Consider the following 20,895-nt stretch of genomic DNA (forward strand, 5'->3'; position numbering starts at 1 on the left):
TATCATCAGCCTCCACCATCATATCATCAGCCTCCACCATCATATCATCAGCCTCCACCACCATCATATCATCAGCCTCCTCCACCATCATATCATCAGCCTCCACCACCATCATATCATCAGCCTCCACCATCATATCATCAGCCTCCACCATCATATCAACAGCCTCCACCACCATCATATCATCAGCCTCCACCACCATCATATCATCAGCCTCCACCACCATATCATAAGCCTCCACCATCATATCATCAGCCTCCACCACCATCATATCATCAGCCTCCACCACCATATCATCAGCCTCCACCACCATCATATCATCAGCCTCCACCATCATATTATCAGCCTATTATGACTACGTCTTGTACAATGTTGTGTATTTCAGTCCATCGGGGTCTCGTAACTTCTTCTCTTCTCTTCAGGTTTCTATATGTTTATTGAGGCCTCGAGACCGCGCCGTTTTGGGGACAAGGCGAGACTCATCAGCCCCCAGTACAACATCAGCTCCAAGTTTCCATCTCTGAAAACCACGTATTGTGTGTCCTTCTACTATCATATGTACGGGAGGCATATAGGTGAGTCGGGTCCTATATCTCTTAACCCTTTCCCTCCTGATGGCGATGTCTGATCTCTACTTTATCTCATGATAATTTGATAGCACATAGATTTATACACGGCCAATATAAGACCGGGCCTAAAGTTACATTTCCCCTGTGGTCTCCTGTGCTCCATAGAATGAAGCGGCCATGATGTTACCCAGCTCGCTCCATAGTGAACCTGAGGAACGGCCGCTCTATTGTCATTTACTGCAGCTATCGGGGTTGGCACCATGTTGGTAGAATGTTGGCAACAACCCTCAGCCTGATGTGTGTCATGGCTATGATTGGTTGTCCCGGTGTCACGGCTATGATTGGTCATCACAGCTATGATTGGTCGTCCCGGTGTCACAGCTATGATTGGTCATCCCGGTGTCACGGCTATGATTGGTCGTCCCAGTGTCACGGCTATGATTGGTCGTCCCTGTGTCACGGCTATGATTGGTCGTCCCCGTGTCATGGCTATGATTGGTCATCCCGGTGTGTTTGATCTTGGATACTATGCAGGAAAATGGTTCCTGGTTGTGGTAGAGTTGGTATTCCTGGTGTCATGGCTATGATTGGTTGTCCCGGTGTCACGGCTATTATTGGTCATCCCCGTGTCACGGCTATGATTGGTCGTCCCCGAGTCATGGCTATGATTGGTCGTCCCGGTGTGTTTGATCTTGGATACTATGCAGGAAAATGGTTCCTGGTTGTGGTAGAGTTGGTATTCCTGGTGTCATGGCTATGATTGGTCGTCCCCATGTCACAACTATGATTGGTCGTCCCCGTGTCATGGCTATGATTGGTCGTCCCCGTGTCATGGCTATGATTGGTCGTCCCCGTATCATGGCTATGATTGGTCGTCCCCGTGTCACGGCTATGATTGGTCGTCCCAGTGTGTTTGATCTTGGATACTATGCAGGAAAATGGTTCCTGGTTGTGGTAGAGTTGGTATTCCTGGTGACCCATCACTTCTGCTGCCGTCCAGCCATTGTTCTGGTGGGACAGGTAACATTATTAGTGTTGAGCGGCATAGGCCATATTCGAATTCGCGAATATTCGCGAATATATGGACGAATATTCGTCATATATTCGCGAATATTCGCACATTCGTTATATTCTCGTTTTATTTTCGCATATGCAAACTTTTCGCATATGCGAAAATTTACTTATGTGAATATTAGCATATGCAAAATTAGCAAAAAAGCAAATTTTCGCATATGCGAATTTTAGCGCGCCAGTCTCTCACAGTAGTATTACAGCCTTCTTTACACCACACAAGCTGGAAGCAGAGAGGGATGATCACTGTGATGTGTACTGTGAAAAAAAAAAAAAAAAACGAATATTCGTAATTACAAATATATAGCGCTATATTCGCGAAATTCGCGAATTCGCGAATATGCGATATTCGCGAATAATATTCGAATTGCGAATATTCGCGAGCAACACTAAACATTATGTCATATCGAGGTTTGGCCCAGGTGCCGGTCACGTTGCCCCGTCCAATGGATGGAATTTAGTTGGATCCTGATGTATAGGTTCATATTGTTCACTTTGGTTAGATTTGTCTTCCAGGTTTAGTGTCAGTTTGGCTTCTGTCGATGAGATTGGTCCATGTGTAGAACGGTGGACACTGAATTCCATCCAGGATATAGGTTTGGTCTTCAGCCAATGTCTAGGTCACCTATAATGTCACAATCATTCTACCCTAATAACTGTCTGAGTTCTATTTTATATCGATTCAGTCTGAAGTCACTTCTCAGGTTGTATAATAAGAAGGTTCATCCGGGATGTCCTGGGTCTGATGCTTCATAGTTACATAGTTAGTACGGTCGGAAAAAGACATATGTCCATCAAGTTCAACCAGGGAATTAAGGGGTAGGGGTGTGGCGCGATATTGGGGAAGGGATTTTATATTTCTTCATAAGCATTAATGTTATTTTGTTCCAGGAATGTATCTAATCCTGTTTTAAAGCTGTTAATTGTTCCTGCTGTGACCAGTTCCTGAGGTAGACTGTTCCATAAGTTCACAGTTCTCAGGGTAAAGAAGGCGTGTCGCCCCTTTAGACTAAACCTTTTCTTCTCCAGATGGAGGGAGTGCCCCCTCGTCCTTTGGGGGGGTTTAACCTGGAACAGTTTTTCTCCATATTTTTTGTATGGGCCATTAATATACTTATATATGTTTATCATATCCCCCCTTAAACGTCTCTTCTCAAGACTAAACAATTGTAACTCCTTTAATCGCTCCTCATAGATAAGATGTTCCAGGCCCCATATTAGTTTAGTCGCGCGTCTCTGCACCCTTTCCAACTCCGCAGTGTCCCTTTTATGGACAGGTGACCAAAACTGAACAGCATATTCCAGGTGAGGCCGTACCAATGCTTTATAAAGGGGGAGTATTATAGACTATAGACTGTACCAATGCTTTATAAAGGGGGAGTATTATACACTATAGACTGTACCAATGCTTTATAAAGGGGGAGTATTATACACTATAGACTGTACCAATGCTTTATAAAGGGGGAGTATTATACACTATAGACTGTACCAATGCTTTATAAAGGGGGAGTATTATACACTATAGACTGTACCAATGCTTTATAAAGGGGGAGTATTATACACTATAGACTGTACCAATGCTTTATAAAGGGGGAGTATTATACACTATAGACTGTACCAATGCTTTATAAAGGGGGAGTATTATATACTATAGACTGTACCAATGCTTTATAAAGGGGGAGTATTATACACTATAGACTGTACCAATGCTTTATAAAGGGGGCGTATTATACACTATAGACTGTACCAATGCTTTATAAAGGAGGAGTATTATACACTATAGACTGTACCAATGCTTTATAAAGGGGGAGTATTATACACTATAGACTGTACCAATGCTTTATAAAGGGGGAGTATTATGTCCCTGTCCCTTGAGTCCAGGCCTCTTTTTATACATGACAATATCCTGCCGGCCTTGGAAGCAGCAGCCTGACATTGTGCTATTCTGTAGTCTGTGATCTACAAGTCCCCCAGATCCTTCTCTACCAGTGACTCTGACAGTTTAATCCCCCCTAAGACATACGACGCTGCAGGTTATTAGTATACACAGCCCCCCTCTATATACACAGCCCCCCTCTATATACACAGCCCCCCCTCTATATACAGAGCCCCCCTCTATATACACAGCCCCCCTCTATATACACAGCCCCCCTCTATATACACAGCCCCCCTTCTATATACAGAGCCCCCCTCTATATACACAGCCCCCCTCTATATACACAGCCCCCCCTCTATATACACAGCCCCCCTTCTATATACACAGCCCCCCCTCTATATACACAGCCCCTCCTCTATATACACAGCCCCCTCTATATACACAGCCCCCCCTCTATATACACAGCCCCCCCCTCTATATACACAGCCCCCCTCTATATACACAGCCCCCCTCTATATACACAGCCCCCCCTCTATATACACAGCCCCCCCTCTATATACACAGCCCCCCTCTATATACACAGCCCCCCTCTATATACACAGCCCCCCCTCTATATACACAGCCCCCCCTCTATATACACAGCCCCCCTCTATATACACAGCCCCCCTCTATATACACAGCCCCCCCTCTATATACACAGCCCCCCTCTATATACACAGCCCCCCTCTATATACACAGCCCCCCCTCTATATACACAGCCCCCCTCTATATACACAGCCCCCCCTCTATATACACAGCCCCCCCTCTATATACACAGCCCCCCCTCTATATACACAGCCCCCCTCTATATACACAGCCCCCCCTCTATATACACAGCCCCCCTCTATATACACAGCCCCCTCTATATACACAGCCCCCCACTATATACACAGCCCCCTCTATATACACAGCCCCCCCCTCTATATACACAGCCCCCCTCTATATACACAGCCCCCCTCTATATACACAGCCCCCCCTCTATATACACAGCCCCCCTCTATATACACAGCCCCCCCTCTATATACACAGTCCCCCCTCTATATGCACAGCCCCCCTAAGACATACGACGCTGCAGGTTATTAGTATACACAGCCCCCCTCTATATACACAGCCCCCCCTCTATATACACAGCCCCCCTCTATATACACAGCCCCCCTCTATATACACAGCCCACCCTCTATATACACAGCCCCCCTCTATATACACAGCCCCCCTCTATATACACAGCCCCCCCTTTATATACACAGCCCCCCCTCTATATACACAGCCCCCCTCTATATACACAGCCCCCCTCTATATACACAGCCCCCCCTCTATATACACAGCCCCCCTCTATATACACAGCCCCCTCTATATACACAGCCCCCCTCTATATACACAGCCCCCCCTCTATATACACAGCCCCCCCTCTATATACACAGCCCCCCTCTATATACACAGCCCCCCCTCTATATACACAGCCCCTCCTCTATATACACAGCCCCCCTCTATATCCACAGCCCCTCCTCTATATACACAGCCCCCCCTCTATATCCACAGCCCCCCTCTATATACACAGCCCCCCTCTATATACACAGCCCCCCTCTACATACACAGCCCCCCTCTATATACACAGCCCCCCTCTATATACACAGCCCCCCCTCTATATACACAGCCCCCCTAAGACATACGACGCTGCAGGTTATTAGTGCCCAGATGCAGAACTTTACATTTATCCACATTGAACCTCATTTGCCAAGTGGAGGCCCAGACACTTAGTCTATCCAAGTCATCTTGTAACCTATACACATCCTTTATATACAGAGCCCCCCTCTATATACACAGCCCCCCCTCTATATACACAGCCCCCCTCTATATACACAGCCCCCCTCTATATACACAGCCCCCCTCTATATACACATCCTCTATATACACAGCCCCCCTCTATATACACAGCCCCCCTCTATACACAGCCCCCCCTCTATATACACATCCTCTATATACACAGCCCCCTCTATATACACAGCCCCCCTCTATATACACAGCCCCCCTCTATATACACAGCCCCCCCTCTATATATACACAGCCCCCCTCTATATACACAGCCCCCTCTATATATACACAGCCCCCCTCTATATACACAGCCCCCCTCTATATATACACAGCCCCCCCTCTATATATACACAGCCCCCCTCTATATATACACAGCCCCCCCTCTATATATACACAGCCCCCCCTCTATATATACACAGCCCCCCCTCTATATATACACAGCCCCCTCTATATATACACAGCCCCCCTCTATATATACACAGCCCCCCCTCTATATATACACAGCCCCCCTCTATATATACACAGCCCCCCTCTATATACACTCCCCCCTCTACATACACAGCCCCCCCCCCCTCTATATACACAGCCCCCCCCCCTCTATATACAGAGCTGTTAATACCATCCTCTATATCATTGATAAATAAATTAAACAACAGCGGGCCCAGTACTGAACCTTGGGGTCACCACTAATAACCGGGGACCAATCAGAGTACGAATCATTGACCCCCACTCTCTGGGTACGATCCATGATCAGTGTTCAATCCAGTTACAACTAAAGATTCCAAACCCAAAGACCTTAACTTACCTGTCAGACGTCTATGAGGGACAGTATCAAACGCTTTAGGGAAATCCAGAAACACTATATACACAGCCATTCCTCTATATACACAGCCCCCCCACTATATACACAGCCCCCCCTCTATATACACAGCCCCCCCTCTATATACACAGCCCCCCTCTATATACACAGCCCCCCCCCTCTATATACACAGCCCCCATCTATATACACAGCCCCCCCCTCTATATACACAGCCCCCCTCTATATACACACCCCCCCTCTATATACACAGCCCCCCTCTATATACACAGCCCCTCTCTATATACACAGCCCCCCCTCTATATACAGAGCCCCCCTCTATATACACAGCCCCCCTCTATATACACAGCCCCCCTCTATATACACAGCCCCCCCTCTATATACACAGCCCCCATCTATATACACAGCCCCCCTCTATATACACAGCCCCCCCTCTATTTACACAGCTCCCCTCTATATACACAGGTCCCCCTCTATATACACAGCTCCCCTCTATATACACAGCCCCCCTCTATATACACAGCTCCCCTCTATATACACAGCCCCCCTCTATATACACAGCCATTCCTCTATATACACAGCCCCCCCTCTATATACACAGACCCCCTCTATATACACAGCCCCCCTCTATATACACAGCCCCCTCTATATACACAGCCCCCCTCTATAAACACAGCCCCCCTCTATATACACAGCCCCCCTCTATATACACAGCCCCCCTCTATATACAGAGCCCCCCTCTATATACACAGCCCCCCTCTATATACACAGCCCCCCCTCTATATACACAGCCCCCCTCTATATACACAGCCCCCCTCTATATACACAGCCCCCCTCTATATACACTGCCCCCCTCTATATACACAGCCATTCCTCTATATACACAGCCCCCCTCTATATACACAGCCCCCCTCTATATACACAGCCCCCCTCTATATACACAGCCCTCCTCTATATACACTGCCCCCCTCTATATACACAGCCATTCCTCTATATACACAGCCCCCCTCTATATACACAGCCATTCCTCTATATACAGAGCCCCCCTCTATATACACAGCCCCCCTCTATATACACAGCCATTCCTCTATATACAGAGCCCCCCTCTATATACACAGCCCCCCTCTATATACACAGCCATTCCTCTATATACACAGCCCCCCTCTATATACACAGCCCCCCTCTATATACACAGCCATTCCTCTATATACAGAGCCCCCCTCTATATACACAGCCCCCTCTAAATATACACAGCCCCCCTCTATATACACAGCCCCCCTCTATATACACAGCCCCCCTCTATATACACTGCCCCCCTCTATATACACAGCCATTCCTCTATATACACAGCCATTCCTCTATATACACAGCCCCCCTCTATATACACAGCCATTCCTCTATATACAGAGCCCCCCTCTATATACACAGCCCCCCTCTATATACACAGCCATTCCTCTATATACAGAGCCCCCCTCTATATACACAGCCCCCCTCTATATACACAGCCATTCCTCTATATACACAGCCCCCCTCTATATACACAGCCCCCCTCTATATACACAGCCATTCCTCTATATACAGAGCCCCCCTCTATATACACAGCCCCCTCTAAATATACACAGCCCCCCTCTATATACACAGCCCCCCTCTATATACACAGCCCCCCTCTATATACACTGCCCCCCTCTAAATATACACAGCCCCCTCTCTATATCCACAGCCCCCCTCTATATACACAGCCCCCTCTATATACACAGCCCTCCTCTATATACACAGCCCCCCTCTATATCCACAGCCCCCCTCTATATACACAGCACCCCTCTATATACACAGCCCCCCTCTATATACACAGCCCCCCTCTATATACACAGCCCCCCTCTATATACACAGCCCCCTCTATATACACAGCCCCCCCTCTATATACACAGCCCCCCTCTATATACACAGCCCCCCTCTATATACACAGCCCCCCCTCTATATACACAGCCCCCCTCTATATACACAGCCCCCCTCTATATCCACAGCCCCCCTCTATATACACAGCCCCCCCCTTTATATCCATAGCCCCCCTCTATATACACAGCCCCCCCCTCTATATACACAGCCCCCCTCTATATACACAGCCCCCCTCTATATACACACCCCCCCTCTATATACACAGCCCCCCTCTATATACACAGCCCTCCTCTATATACACAGCCCCCCCTATATATCCACAGCCCCCCCTCTATATCCACAGCCCCCCCTATATATTCACAGCCCCCCCTCTATATACACAGCCCCCCCTCTATATACACAGCCCCCCTCTATATACACAGCCCCCCTCTATATACAGAGCCCCCCTCCATATACACAGCCCCCCTCTATATACACAGCCCCCCCCTCTATATACACAGCCCCCCCTCTATATACACAGCCCCTCTCTATATACACAGCCCCCCTCTATATATACACAGCCCCCCCTCTATATATACACAGCCCCCCTCTATATATACACAGCCCCCCCTCTATATATACACAGCCCCCCCTCTATATATACACAGCCCCCCTCTATATATACACAACCCCCCTCTATATATACCCCCCCCCCCCTCTATATACACAGCCCCCCCCTCTATATACACAGCCCCCCCTCTATATACACAGCCCCCCTCTATATACACAGCCCCCCCTCTATATACACAGCCCCCCTCTATATACACAGCCCCCTCCTCTATATATACACAGCCCCCCCTCTATATACACAGCCCCCCTCTATATACACAGCCCCCCTCTATATACACAGCCCGGCTCTATATACACAGCCCCCCTCTATATACAGAGCTGTTATTACCATCCTCTATATCATTGATAAATAAATTAAACAGCAGCGGTCCCAGTACTGAACCTTGGGGTACACCACTAATAACCGGGGACCAATCAGAGTACGAATCATTGACCCCCACTCTCTGGGTACGATCCATGATCAGTGTTCAATCCAGTTACAAACTAAAGTTTCCAAACCCAAGGACCTTAACTTACCTGTCAGACGTCTATGAGGGACAGTATCAAATGCTTTAGGGAAATCCAGAAACACTATATACACAGCCATTCCTCTATATACACAGCCCCCCCTCTATATACACAGCCCCCTCTATATACACAGCCCCCCTCTATATACACAGCCCCCCCTCTATATACACAGCCCCCCTCTATATACACAGCCCCCCCCTCTATATACACAGCCCCCCCTCTATATACACAGCCCCCCCTCTATATACACAGCCCCCCTCTATATACACAGCCCCCTCTATATACACAGCCCCCCTCTATATACACAGCCCCCCTCTATATACACAGCCCCCCTCTATATACACAGTCCCCCTCTATATACACAGCCCTCCTCTATATACACAGCCCCCCTCTATATACACAGCCCCCCTCTATATACACAGCCCCCCTCTATATACACAGCCCCTCCTCTATATACACAGCCCCCCTCTATATACACAGCCCCCCTCTATATACACAGCCATTTCTCTATATACACAGCCCCCCTCTATATACACAGCCCCCCCTCTATATACACAGCCCCCCCTCTATATACAGAGCCCCCCTCTATATACACAGCCCCCCTCTATATACACAGCCCCCCCTCTATATACACAGCCCCCCTCTATATACACAGCCCCCCTCTATATACACAGCCCCCCTCTATATACACTGCCCCCCTCTATATACACAGCCATTCCTCTATATACACAGCCATTCCTCTATATACACAGCCCCCCTCTATATACACAGCCATTCCTGTATATACAGAGCCCCCCTCTATATACACAGCCCCCCTCTATATACACAGCCATTCCTCTATATACAGAGCCCCCCTCTATATACACAGCCCCCCTCTATATACACAGCCATTCCTCTATATACACAGCCCCCCTCTATATACACAGCCCCCCTCTATATACACAGCCATTCCTCTATATACAGAGCCCCCCTCTATATACACAGCCCCCTCTAAATATACACAGCCCCCCTCTATATACACAGCCCCCCTCTATATACACAGCCCCCCTCTATATACACTGCCCCCCTCTAAATATACACAGCCCCCTCTCTATATCCACAGCCCCCCTCTATATACAAAGCCCCCTCTATATACACAGCCCCCTCTATATACACAGCCCCCCTCTATATCCACAGCCCCCCTCTATATACACAGCCCCCCTCTATATACACAGCCCCCCTCTATATACACAGCCCCCCTCTATATACACAGCCCCCATCTATATACACAGCCCCCCTCTATATACACAGCCCCCTCTATATACACAGCCCCCCCTCTATATACACAGCCCCCCTCTATATACACAGCCCCCCTCTATATACACAGCCCCCCCTCTATATACACAGCCCCCCTCTATATACACAGCCCCCCTCTATATACACAGCCCCCCTCTATATCCACAGCCCCCCTCTATATACACAGCCCCCCCTTTATATCCACAGCCCCCCTCTATATACACAGCCCCCCCTCTATATACACAGCCCCCCTCTATATACACAGCCCCCCTCTATATACACACACCCTCTCTATATACACAGCCCCCCTCTATATACACAGCCCTCCTCTATATACACAGCCCCCCCCTATATATCCACAGCCCCCCCTCTATATCCACAGCCCCCCCTATATATTCACAGCCCCCCCTCTATATACACAGCCCCCCCTCTATATACACAGCCCCCCTCTATATACACAGCCCCCCTCTATATACAGAGCCCCCCTCCATATACACAGCCCCCCTCTATATACACAGCCCCCCCTCTATATACACAGCCCCCCCTCTATATACACAGCCCCTCTCTATATACACAGCCCCCCTCTATATATACACAGCCCCCCCCCTCTATATATACACAGCCCCCCTCTATATATACACAGCCCCCCCTCTATATATACACAGCCCCCCCTCTATATATACACAGCCCCCCTCTATATATACACAGCCCATCTCTATATACACCCCCTCCTCTATATACACAGCCCCCCCCCCCTCTATATACAGAGCTGTTAATACCATCCTCTATATCATTGATAAATAAATTAAACAACAGCGGGCCCAGTACTGAACCTTGGGGTCACCACTAATAACCCGGGGACCAATCAGAGTACGAATCATTGACCCCCACTCTCTGGGTACGATCCATGATCAGTGTTCAATCCAGTTACAAACTAAAGTGTCCAAACCCAAAGACCTTAACTTACCTGTCAGACGTCTATGAGGGACAGTATCAAACGCTTTAGGGAAATCCAGAAACACTATATACACAGCCCCCCCTCTATATACACAGCCCCCCCTCTATATACACAGCCCCCCTCTATACACAGCCCCCCTCTATATACACAGCCCCCCTCTATATACACAGCCCCCCCTCTATATACACAGCCCCCCCTCTATATACACAGCCCCCCTCTATATACACAGCCCCCCTCTATATACACAGCCCCCCCTCTATATACACAGCCCCCATCTATATACACAGCCCCCCCCCTCTATATACACAGCCCCCCTCTATATACACACCCCCCCTCTATATACACAGCCCCCTCTATATATACACAGCCCCCCCTCTATATATACACAGCCCCCCTCTATATATACACAGCCCCCCTCTATATATACACAGCCCCCCCTCTATATATACACAGCCCCCCCTCTATATATACACAGCCCCCCTCTATATATACACAGCCCCCCTCTATATACACCCCCCCTCTATATACACAGCCCCCCCCCCCCTCTATATACAGAGCTGTTAATACCATCCTCTATATCATTGATAAATAAATTAAACAGCAGCGGGCCCAGTACTGAACCTTGGGGTCACCACTAATAACCGGGGACCAATCAGAGTACGAATCATTGACCCCCACTCTCTGGGTACGATCCATGATCAGTGTTCAATCCAGTTACAAACTAAAGTTTCCAAACCCAAAGACCTTAACTTACCTGTCAGACGTCTATGAGGGACAGTATCAAACGCTTTAGGGAAATCCAGAAACACTATATACACAGCCCCCCTCTATGTACACAGCCCCCCTCTATATACACAGCCCCCCTCTATATACACAGCCCCCCCTCTATATACACAGCCCCCCCTCTATATACACAGCCCCCCTCTATATACAGAGCCCCCCTCTATATACACAGCCCCCATCTATATACACAGCCCCCCTCTATATACACAGCCCCCTCTATATACACAGCCCCCTCTATATACACAGCCCCCCTCTATATACACAGCCATTCCTCTATATACACAGCCATTCCTCTATATACACAGCCCCCCTCTATATACACAGCCCCCCCTCTATATACACAGCCCCCATCTATATACACAGCCCCCCCTCTATATACACAGCCCTCCTCTATATACACAGCCCCCCCTATATATCCACAGCCCCCCCTCTATATCCACAGCCCCCCCTATATATTCACAGCCCCCCCTCTATATACACAGCCCCCCCTCTATATACACAGCCCCCCTCTATATACACAGCCCCCCTCTATATACACAGCCCCCCTCTATATACACAGCCATTCCTCTATATACAGAGCCCCCCTCTATATACACAGCCCCCCCTCTATATACACAGCCCCCCCTCTATATACACAGCCCCCCTCTATATACAGAGCCCCCCTCTATATACACAGCCCCCTCTATATACACAGCCCCCCTCCATATACACAGCCCCCCCTCTATATACACAGCCCCCCTCTATATACACAGCCCCCCTCTATATACACAGCCCCCCCTCTATATACACAGCCCCCCCCTCTATACACACAGCCATTCCTCTATATACACAGCCCCCTCTATATCCACAGCCCCTCCTCTATATATACAGCCCCCCTCTATATACACAGCCATTCCTCTATATACAGAGCCCCCCTCTATATACACAGCCCCCCTCTATATACACAGCCCCCCTCTATATACACAGCCCCCCTCTATATACAGAGCCCCCCTCCATATACACAGCCCCCCTCTATATACACAGCCCCCCCTCTATATACACAGCCCCCCCTCTATATACACAGCCCCCCTCTATATACACAGCCCCCCTCTATATATACACAGCCCCCCCTCTATATATACACAGCCCCCCTCTATATATACACAGCCCCCCCTCTATATATACACAGCCCCCCCCTCTATATATACACAGCCCCCCTCTATATATACACAGCCCCCCTCTATATACACCCCCCCCTCTATATACACAGCCCCCCCCCTCTATATACACAGCCCCCCTCTATATACAGAGCTGTTAATACCATCCTCTATATCATTGATAAATAAATTAAACAACAGCGGGCCCAGTACAGAACCTTGGGGTCACCACTAATTACCGGGGACCAATCAGAGTACGAATCATTGACCCCCACTCTCTGGGTACGATCCATGATCAGTGTTCAATCCAGTTACAAACTAAAGTGTCCAAACCCAAAGACCTTAACTTACCTGTCAGACGTCTATGAGGGACAGTATCAAACGCTTTAGGGAAATCCAGAAACACTATATACACAGCCCCCCCTCTATATACACAGCCCCCCTCTATATACACAGCCCCCCTCTATATACACAGCCCCCCTCTATATACACAGCCCCCCTCTATATACACAGCCCCCCTCTATATACACAGCCCCCCTCTATATAAACAGCCCCTCCTCTATATACACAGCCATTCCTCTATATACACAGCCCCCCTCTATATACACAGCCCCCCTCTATATACACAGCCATTTCTCTATATACACAGCCCCCCCCCTATATCCACAGCCATTCCTCTGTATACACAGCCATTCCTCTATATACACAGCCCCCCCTCTATATACACAGCCCCCCTATATATATACACAGCCCCATCTATATACACAACCCCCCCTCTATATATACAGAGCCCCCCCTCTATATACACAGCCCCCCTCTATATACACAGCCCCCATCTATATACACAGCCCCCCTCTATATACACTGCCCCCCTCTATATTCACAGCCCCCCTCTATATACACAGCCCCCCCTCTATATACACAGCCCCCCCTCTATATACACAGCCCCCCTATATATACACAGCCCCCCTCTATATATACACAGCCCCCCCTCTATATATACACAGCCCCCCTCTATATATACACAGCCCCCCTCTCTATACACAGCCCCCCTCTATATACACAGCCCCCCTCTATATACACAGCCCCCCTCTATATACACAGCCCCCCTCTATATACACAGCCCCCCCTCTATATACACAGCCCCCCTCTATATACAGAGCCCCCCTCTATATACACAGCCCCCTCCTCTATATACACAGCCCCCTTCTATATACACAGCCCCCCTCTATATACACAGCCCCCCTCTATATATACACAGCCCCCCCTCTATATATACACAGCCCCCCTCTATATATACACAGCCCCCCCTCTATATATACACAGCCCCCCCTCTATATATACACAGCCCCCCTCTATATATACACAGCCCCCCTCTATATACACCCCCCCCTCTATATACACAGCCCCCCCCTCTATATACACAGCCCCCCTCTATATACAGAGCTGTTAATACCATCCTCTATATCATTGATAAATAAATTAAACAACAGCGGGCCCAGTACTGAACCTTGGGGTCACCACTAATAACCGGGGACCAATCAGAGTACAAATCATTGACCCCCACTCTCTGGGTACGATCCATGATCAGTGTTCAATCCAGTTACAAACTAAAGTGTCCAAACCCAAAGACCTTAACTTACCTGTCAGACGTCTATGAGGGACAGTATCAAATGCTTTAGGGAAATCCAGAAACACTATATACACAGCCCCCCCTCTATATACACAGCCCCCCCTCTATATACACAGCCCCCCTCTATATACACAGCCCCCCCTCTATATACACAGCCCCCCTCTATATCCACAGCCCCCCTCTAAATACACAGCCCCCCCCTCTATATACACAGCCCCCCCTCTATATACACAGCCCCCCTCTATATACACCAGCCCCCCCTCTATATACAGAGCCCCCCTCTATATACACAGCCCCCCTCTATATACACAGCCCCCCCTCTATATACACAGCCCCCCCTCTATATACACAGCCCCCCTCTATATACACAGCCCCCCCTGTATATACACAGCCCCCCCTCTATATACACAGCCCCCCTCTATATACACAGCCCCCCTCTATATACACTGCCCCCCTCTATATTCACAGCCCCCCTCTATATACACAGCCCCCCTCTATATACACAGCCCCCCTCTATATACACAGCCCCCCTCTATATACACAGCCATTCCTCTATATACACAGCCCCCCTCTATATACACAGCCCCCCTCTATATACACAGCCCCTCCTCTATATACACAGCCATTCCTCTATATACACAGCCCCCCCCCTATATCCACAGCCATTCCTCTGTATACACAGCCATTCCTCTATATACACAGCCCCCCCTCTATATACACAGCCCCCCCTATATATATACACAGCCCCATCTATATACACAACCCCCCCTCTATATATACAGAGCCCCCCCTCTATATACACAGCCCCCCTCTATATACACAGCCCCCATCTATATACACAGCCCCCCTCTATATACACTGCCCCCCTCTATATTCACAGCCCCCCTCTATATACACAGCCCCCCCTCTATATACACACCCCCCCCTCTATATACACAGCCCCCCTATATATACACAGCCCCCCTCTATATATACACAGCCCCCCCTCTATATATACACAGCCCCCCTCTATATATACACAGCCCCCCTCTCTATACACAGCCCCCCTCTATATACACAGCCCCCCTCTATATATACACAGCCCCCCTCTATATACACAGGCTCCTCTATATACACAGCCCCCCTCTATATACAGAGCTGTTATTACCATCCTCTATATCATTAATAAATAAATTAAACAGCAGCGGGCCCAGTACTGAACCTTGGGGTCACCACTAATTACCGGGGACCAATCAGAGTACGAATCATTGACCCCCACTCTCTGGGTACGATCCATGATCAGTGTTCAATCCAGTTACAAACTAAAGTTTCCAAACCCAAAGACCTTAACTTACCTGTCAGACGTCTATGAGGGACAGTATCAAATGCTTTAGGGAAATCCAGAAACACTATATACACAGCCATTCCTCTATATACACAGCCCCCCCTCTATATACACAGCCCCCTCTATATACACAGCCCCCCTCTATATACACAGCCCCCCCTCTATATACACAGCCCCCCTCTATATACACAGCCCCCCCCTCTATATACACAGCCCCCCTCTATATACACAGCCCCCCCTCTATATACACAGCCCCCCCTCTATATACACAGCCCCCCTCTATATACACAGCCCCCCTCTATATACACAGCCCCCCTCTATATCCCACAGCCCCCCTCTATATACACAGCCCCCCCTCTATATACACAGCCCCCCCCTCTATATACACAGCCCTCCCTCTATATACACAGCCCCCTCTATATACACAGCCCCCCTCTATATACACAGCCCCCATCTATATACACAGCCCCCCCTCTATATACACAGCCCCCCCTCTATATACACAGCTCCCCTCTATATACACAGCCCCCATCTATATACACAGCCCCCCTCTATATACACAGCCCCCCTCTATATACACAGCCCCCCCTCTATATACACAGCCCCCCTATATATATACACAGCCCCATCTATATACACAACCCCCCCTCTATATATACAGAGCCCCCCCCTCTATATACACAGCCCCCCTCTATATACACAGCCCCCCTCTATATACACAGCCATTCCTCTATATACAGAGCCCCCCTCTATATACACAGCCCCCCTCTATATACACAGCCCCCCCCTCTATATACACAGCCCCCCCTCTATATACACATCCCCCTCTAAATATACACAGCCCCCCCTCTATATACACTGCCCCCTCTAAATATACACAGCCCCCTCTCTATATCCACAGCCCCCCTCTATATACACAGCCCCCCTCTATATACACAGCCCTCCTCTATATACACAGCCCCCCCTCTATATCCACTGCCCCCCTCTATATACACAGCCCCCCTCTATATACACAGCCCCCCTCTATATACACAGCCCCCCATCTATATACACAGCCCCCCTCTATATACACAGCCCCCCTCTATATACACAGCCCCCCCTCTATATACACAGCCCCCCTCTATATACACAGCCCCCCCTCTATATACACAGCCCCCCCTCTATATACACAGCCCCCCCTCTATATCCACAGCCCCCCCTCTATATACACAGCCCCCCCCTCTATATCCACAGCCCCCCTCTATATACACAGCCCCCCCTCTATATACACAGCCCCCCTCTATATACACAGCCCCCCTCTATATACACAGCCCCCCTCTATATACACAGCCCCCTCTATATACACAGCCCTCCTCTATATACACAGCCCCCCCTATATATCCACAGCCCCCCCTCTATATCCACAGCCCCCCCTATATATTCACAGCCCCCCTCTATATACACAGCCCCCCCCTCTCTATATACACAGCCCCCCCTCTATATACACAGCCCCCCTCTATATACACAGCCCCCTCTATATACACAGCCCATTCCTCTATATACAGAGCCCCCCTCTATATACACAGCCCCCCTCTATATACACAGCCCCCCCCTCTATATACACAGCCCCCCTCTATATACAAGAGCCCCCCTCTATATACACAGCCCCCCTCTATATACACAGCCCCCCTCCATATACACAGCCCCCCTCTATATACACAGCCCCCTCTATATACACAGCCCCCCTCCATATACACAGCCCCCCTCTATATACACAGCCCCCCCTCTATATACACAGCCCCCCTCTATATACACAGCCCCCCTCTATATACACAGCCATTCCTCTATATACACAGCCCCCTCTATATCCACAGCCCCTCCTCTATATACACAGCCCCCCTCTATATACACAGCCATTCCTCTATATACAGAGCCCCCCTCTATATACACAGCCCCCCTCTATATACACAGCCCCCCTCTATATACACAGCCCCCCTCTATATACAGAGCCCCCCTCTATATACACAGCCCTCCTCTATATACACAGCCCCCCTCTATATACACAGCCCCCTCTATATAACACAGCCCCCCTCTATATACAGAGCCCCCCTCTATATACACAGCCCCCCCCCTATATACACATCCACCCTCTATATACACAGCCCCCCCTCTATATACACAGCCATTCCTCTATATACACAGCCCCCCTCTATATCCACAGCCATTCCTCTATATACAGAGCCCCCTCTATATACAACAGCCCCCCTCTATATACACAGCCCCCCTCTATATACACAGCCCCCCTCTTCATTACACTGCCCCCCTCTATATACAGAGCCCCACCTCTATATACTCACTTACTACTATATAACTTTTTAGGCTTTGTTTCTCTGGGGACATCCTGGGTTTGGTGTATGTGTCTTTATAGTCTTAGTTCCTCAGGGGCCGTTCTAGACCTCGCTGGACTGGTCCGCCACCATGTAGCCTTATAATGGTTCCTCTGGGGACCTTCTGGACCGGACTGAACTTGTCTTTCACCATGTGGTCTTATAATGGTTCCTCTGGGGACCCTCTGGACCGGACTGAACTTATCTTTCCCCATGTGGCCTTATAATGGTTCCTCTGGGGACCTTCTGTGCTTGGCTGGACCGGTCCTCCTGTTTATGGCTTTGGTTCCTGTTGGGGGCGCCAATGTTTTGGAAGCTTTATTTGGGGTTCTGTCTTTTTGTTGTTTCTGTAAACAATTAGCGTCCGTATAATGATGGATATGGGGGAATAAATCTGCAGAACAAAGCGTTTTCACGGCTGATTAGAGACATTAGCGTTCCATCATCTGGGCAGCTGCGCGGTGCTCGGAATACTGAGCACTGCTATAACCTGATGTGCGAGACGCAAGAGCCGCACCGGACCCCGACAGGAGAGTGGATCCTACTGAACAGCTGATTATGGAGGCCTCGCAGTCAGGACATATAGACCTATAGGCTCATACAGACTGTGGGCCCCCAAATACTCTACCGGGTCCAGTAATATTTGGACCTTTTACATTTTGAATCTGGAAAGGGTTAATATGTAGATTTTCCACATCCAGGAGCTGGAACCCCCTTATATCAGACCCGAGGACACAGTCTATGGGGGCCCACTATCCTATTAGACTCTGCTGTCTATGACCTGGGACTAGATTGTGGCCCCTCATAGGACTATAGAAAAAGCGGTACTTCAGGCCAAAGCCTAATGTTTCCCCAACCAGTGTGCCTCCAGCTGTTGCCAAACTACAACTCCCAGCATGCTAAGCAGCAGGTGTGAGGGTCTGGGCAGTGGATGGGAGACCAGCAATACTTAGAGCAGTGTTTCCCAACCAGTGTGCCTCCAGCTGTTGCCAAACTACAACTCCCAGCATGCTAAGCAGCAGGTGTCAGGGTCTGGGCAGTGGATGGGAGACCAGCGATACTTAGAGCAGTGTTTCCCAACCAGTGTGCCTCCAGCTGTTTGCAAAACTACAACTCCCAGCATGCTAAGCAGCAGGTATCATGGTGTGGGCGGTGGATGGGAGACCAACAATACTCAGAGTAGTGTTTTTTCTCAACCTGTGTGTCTCCAGCTGTTGCAAAACTACAACTCCCAACATGCTAAGCAGCAGGTATTATGGTCTGGGCAGTGGATGGGAGACCAACAATACTCAGAGCAGTGTTTCTCAACCAGGTGGTTTCCAGCTGTTGCAAAACTACAACTCCCACCCATGCTAAGCAGCAGGTATCATGGTCTGGGCAGTGGATGGGAGACCAAAAATACTCAGAGTAGTGTTTTTTCTCAACCTGTGTGTCTCCAGCTGTTGCAAAACTACAATTCCCAGCATGCCCGGACGGCCAAAGGCTGTCCGGGCATGCTAGGAGTTCTAGTTTTGCAACAGCTGGAGGCACGCTAGTTAAGAAACGCTGCCTTGAAAGAAAAAACAATCTGGGAAAAACTGAAACACTGTAACGCCTTGTACAGTGGCCTTAGGGGCGAAGCATAATTATTTCTGTGCTGTGCCCCGCCCCCGCAGAGCCTATGAATAACACAATGGCCCATTGTTCGCACTGTAGACATTTTCCATAAATTTTAATTTATTTTAATATCTGGTAGTTATCAGGACCTCTGCTTGATGTCAGTGAATGGAAATCATCGTAGTCCTGACCTCATGACTTATCACAGCTGGAGGTTCGCTAGAATTGTATCTGGTCTATAATATCCTCTGTGAGGTTTGTTACAATGTATCAGTCCTAGTGAAATGTATCAAGTTGGAGTCTAGACAGTTTTACCCATAGAAGATTGTCCAGACTGGGTGCAACTGTAACAAACACCTCAGCTGTGGACAGTATTTTGCATCCTCGTCCGCAGAGCTGACAATCTGTACCCAGCTGATGCCCATTCACATTAGAGTCACATGGGGCTCAGCCAGCGCTCCATCAGTAATGGTGACTGCCCATCCGGTAAACACGGAGAAGCATCTGCGCGCCTGTCCGGGGGGATATTCTGCGCAGTGGTTTGAGCTGTGACTCCGCGTTTTTAAGCCTTTTAGAGGGAAATGATTCACATCAGCTGTTGGGGGGGCTTGTCCAGGGGGGACGGAGG

At 49.1% G+C, this 20,895-nt stretch overlaps 1 protein-coding gene across 3 annotated transcripts in view; it reads left to right on the top strand.

Annotated features, from left to right (window-relative positions):
- MDGA1 (MAM domain containing glycosylphosphatidylinositol anchor 1) overlaps window positions 1-20,895 on the top strand; it is a 429,239-nt gene that overhangs the window by 355,036 nt on the left and 53,308 nt on the right. For all 3 annotated transcript variants that reach the window (XM_056568671.1, XM_056568670.1, XM_056568672.1), the window contains one exon: window positions 423-575. In XM_056568671.1, the coding sequence (XP_056424646.1) occupies window positions 423-575 (153 nt within the window). The remainder of the gene's footprint in view (window positions 1-422; window positions 576-20,895) is intronic.

The sequence above is a fragment of the Hyla sarda genome, chromosome 3 (genome assembly GCF_029499605.1).
Source record: "Hyla sarda isolate aHylSar1 chromosome 3, aHylSar1.hap1, whole genome shotgun sequence".
Classification (NCBI taxonomy): Eukaryota; Metazoa; Chordata; class Amphibia; order Anura; family Hylidae; genus Hyla; species Hyla sarda.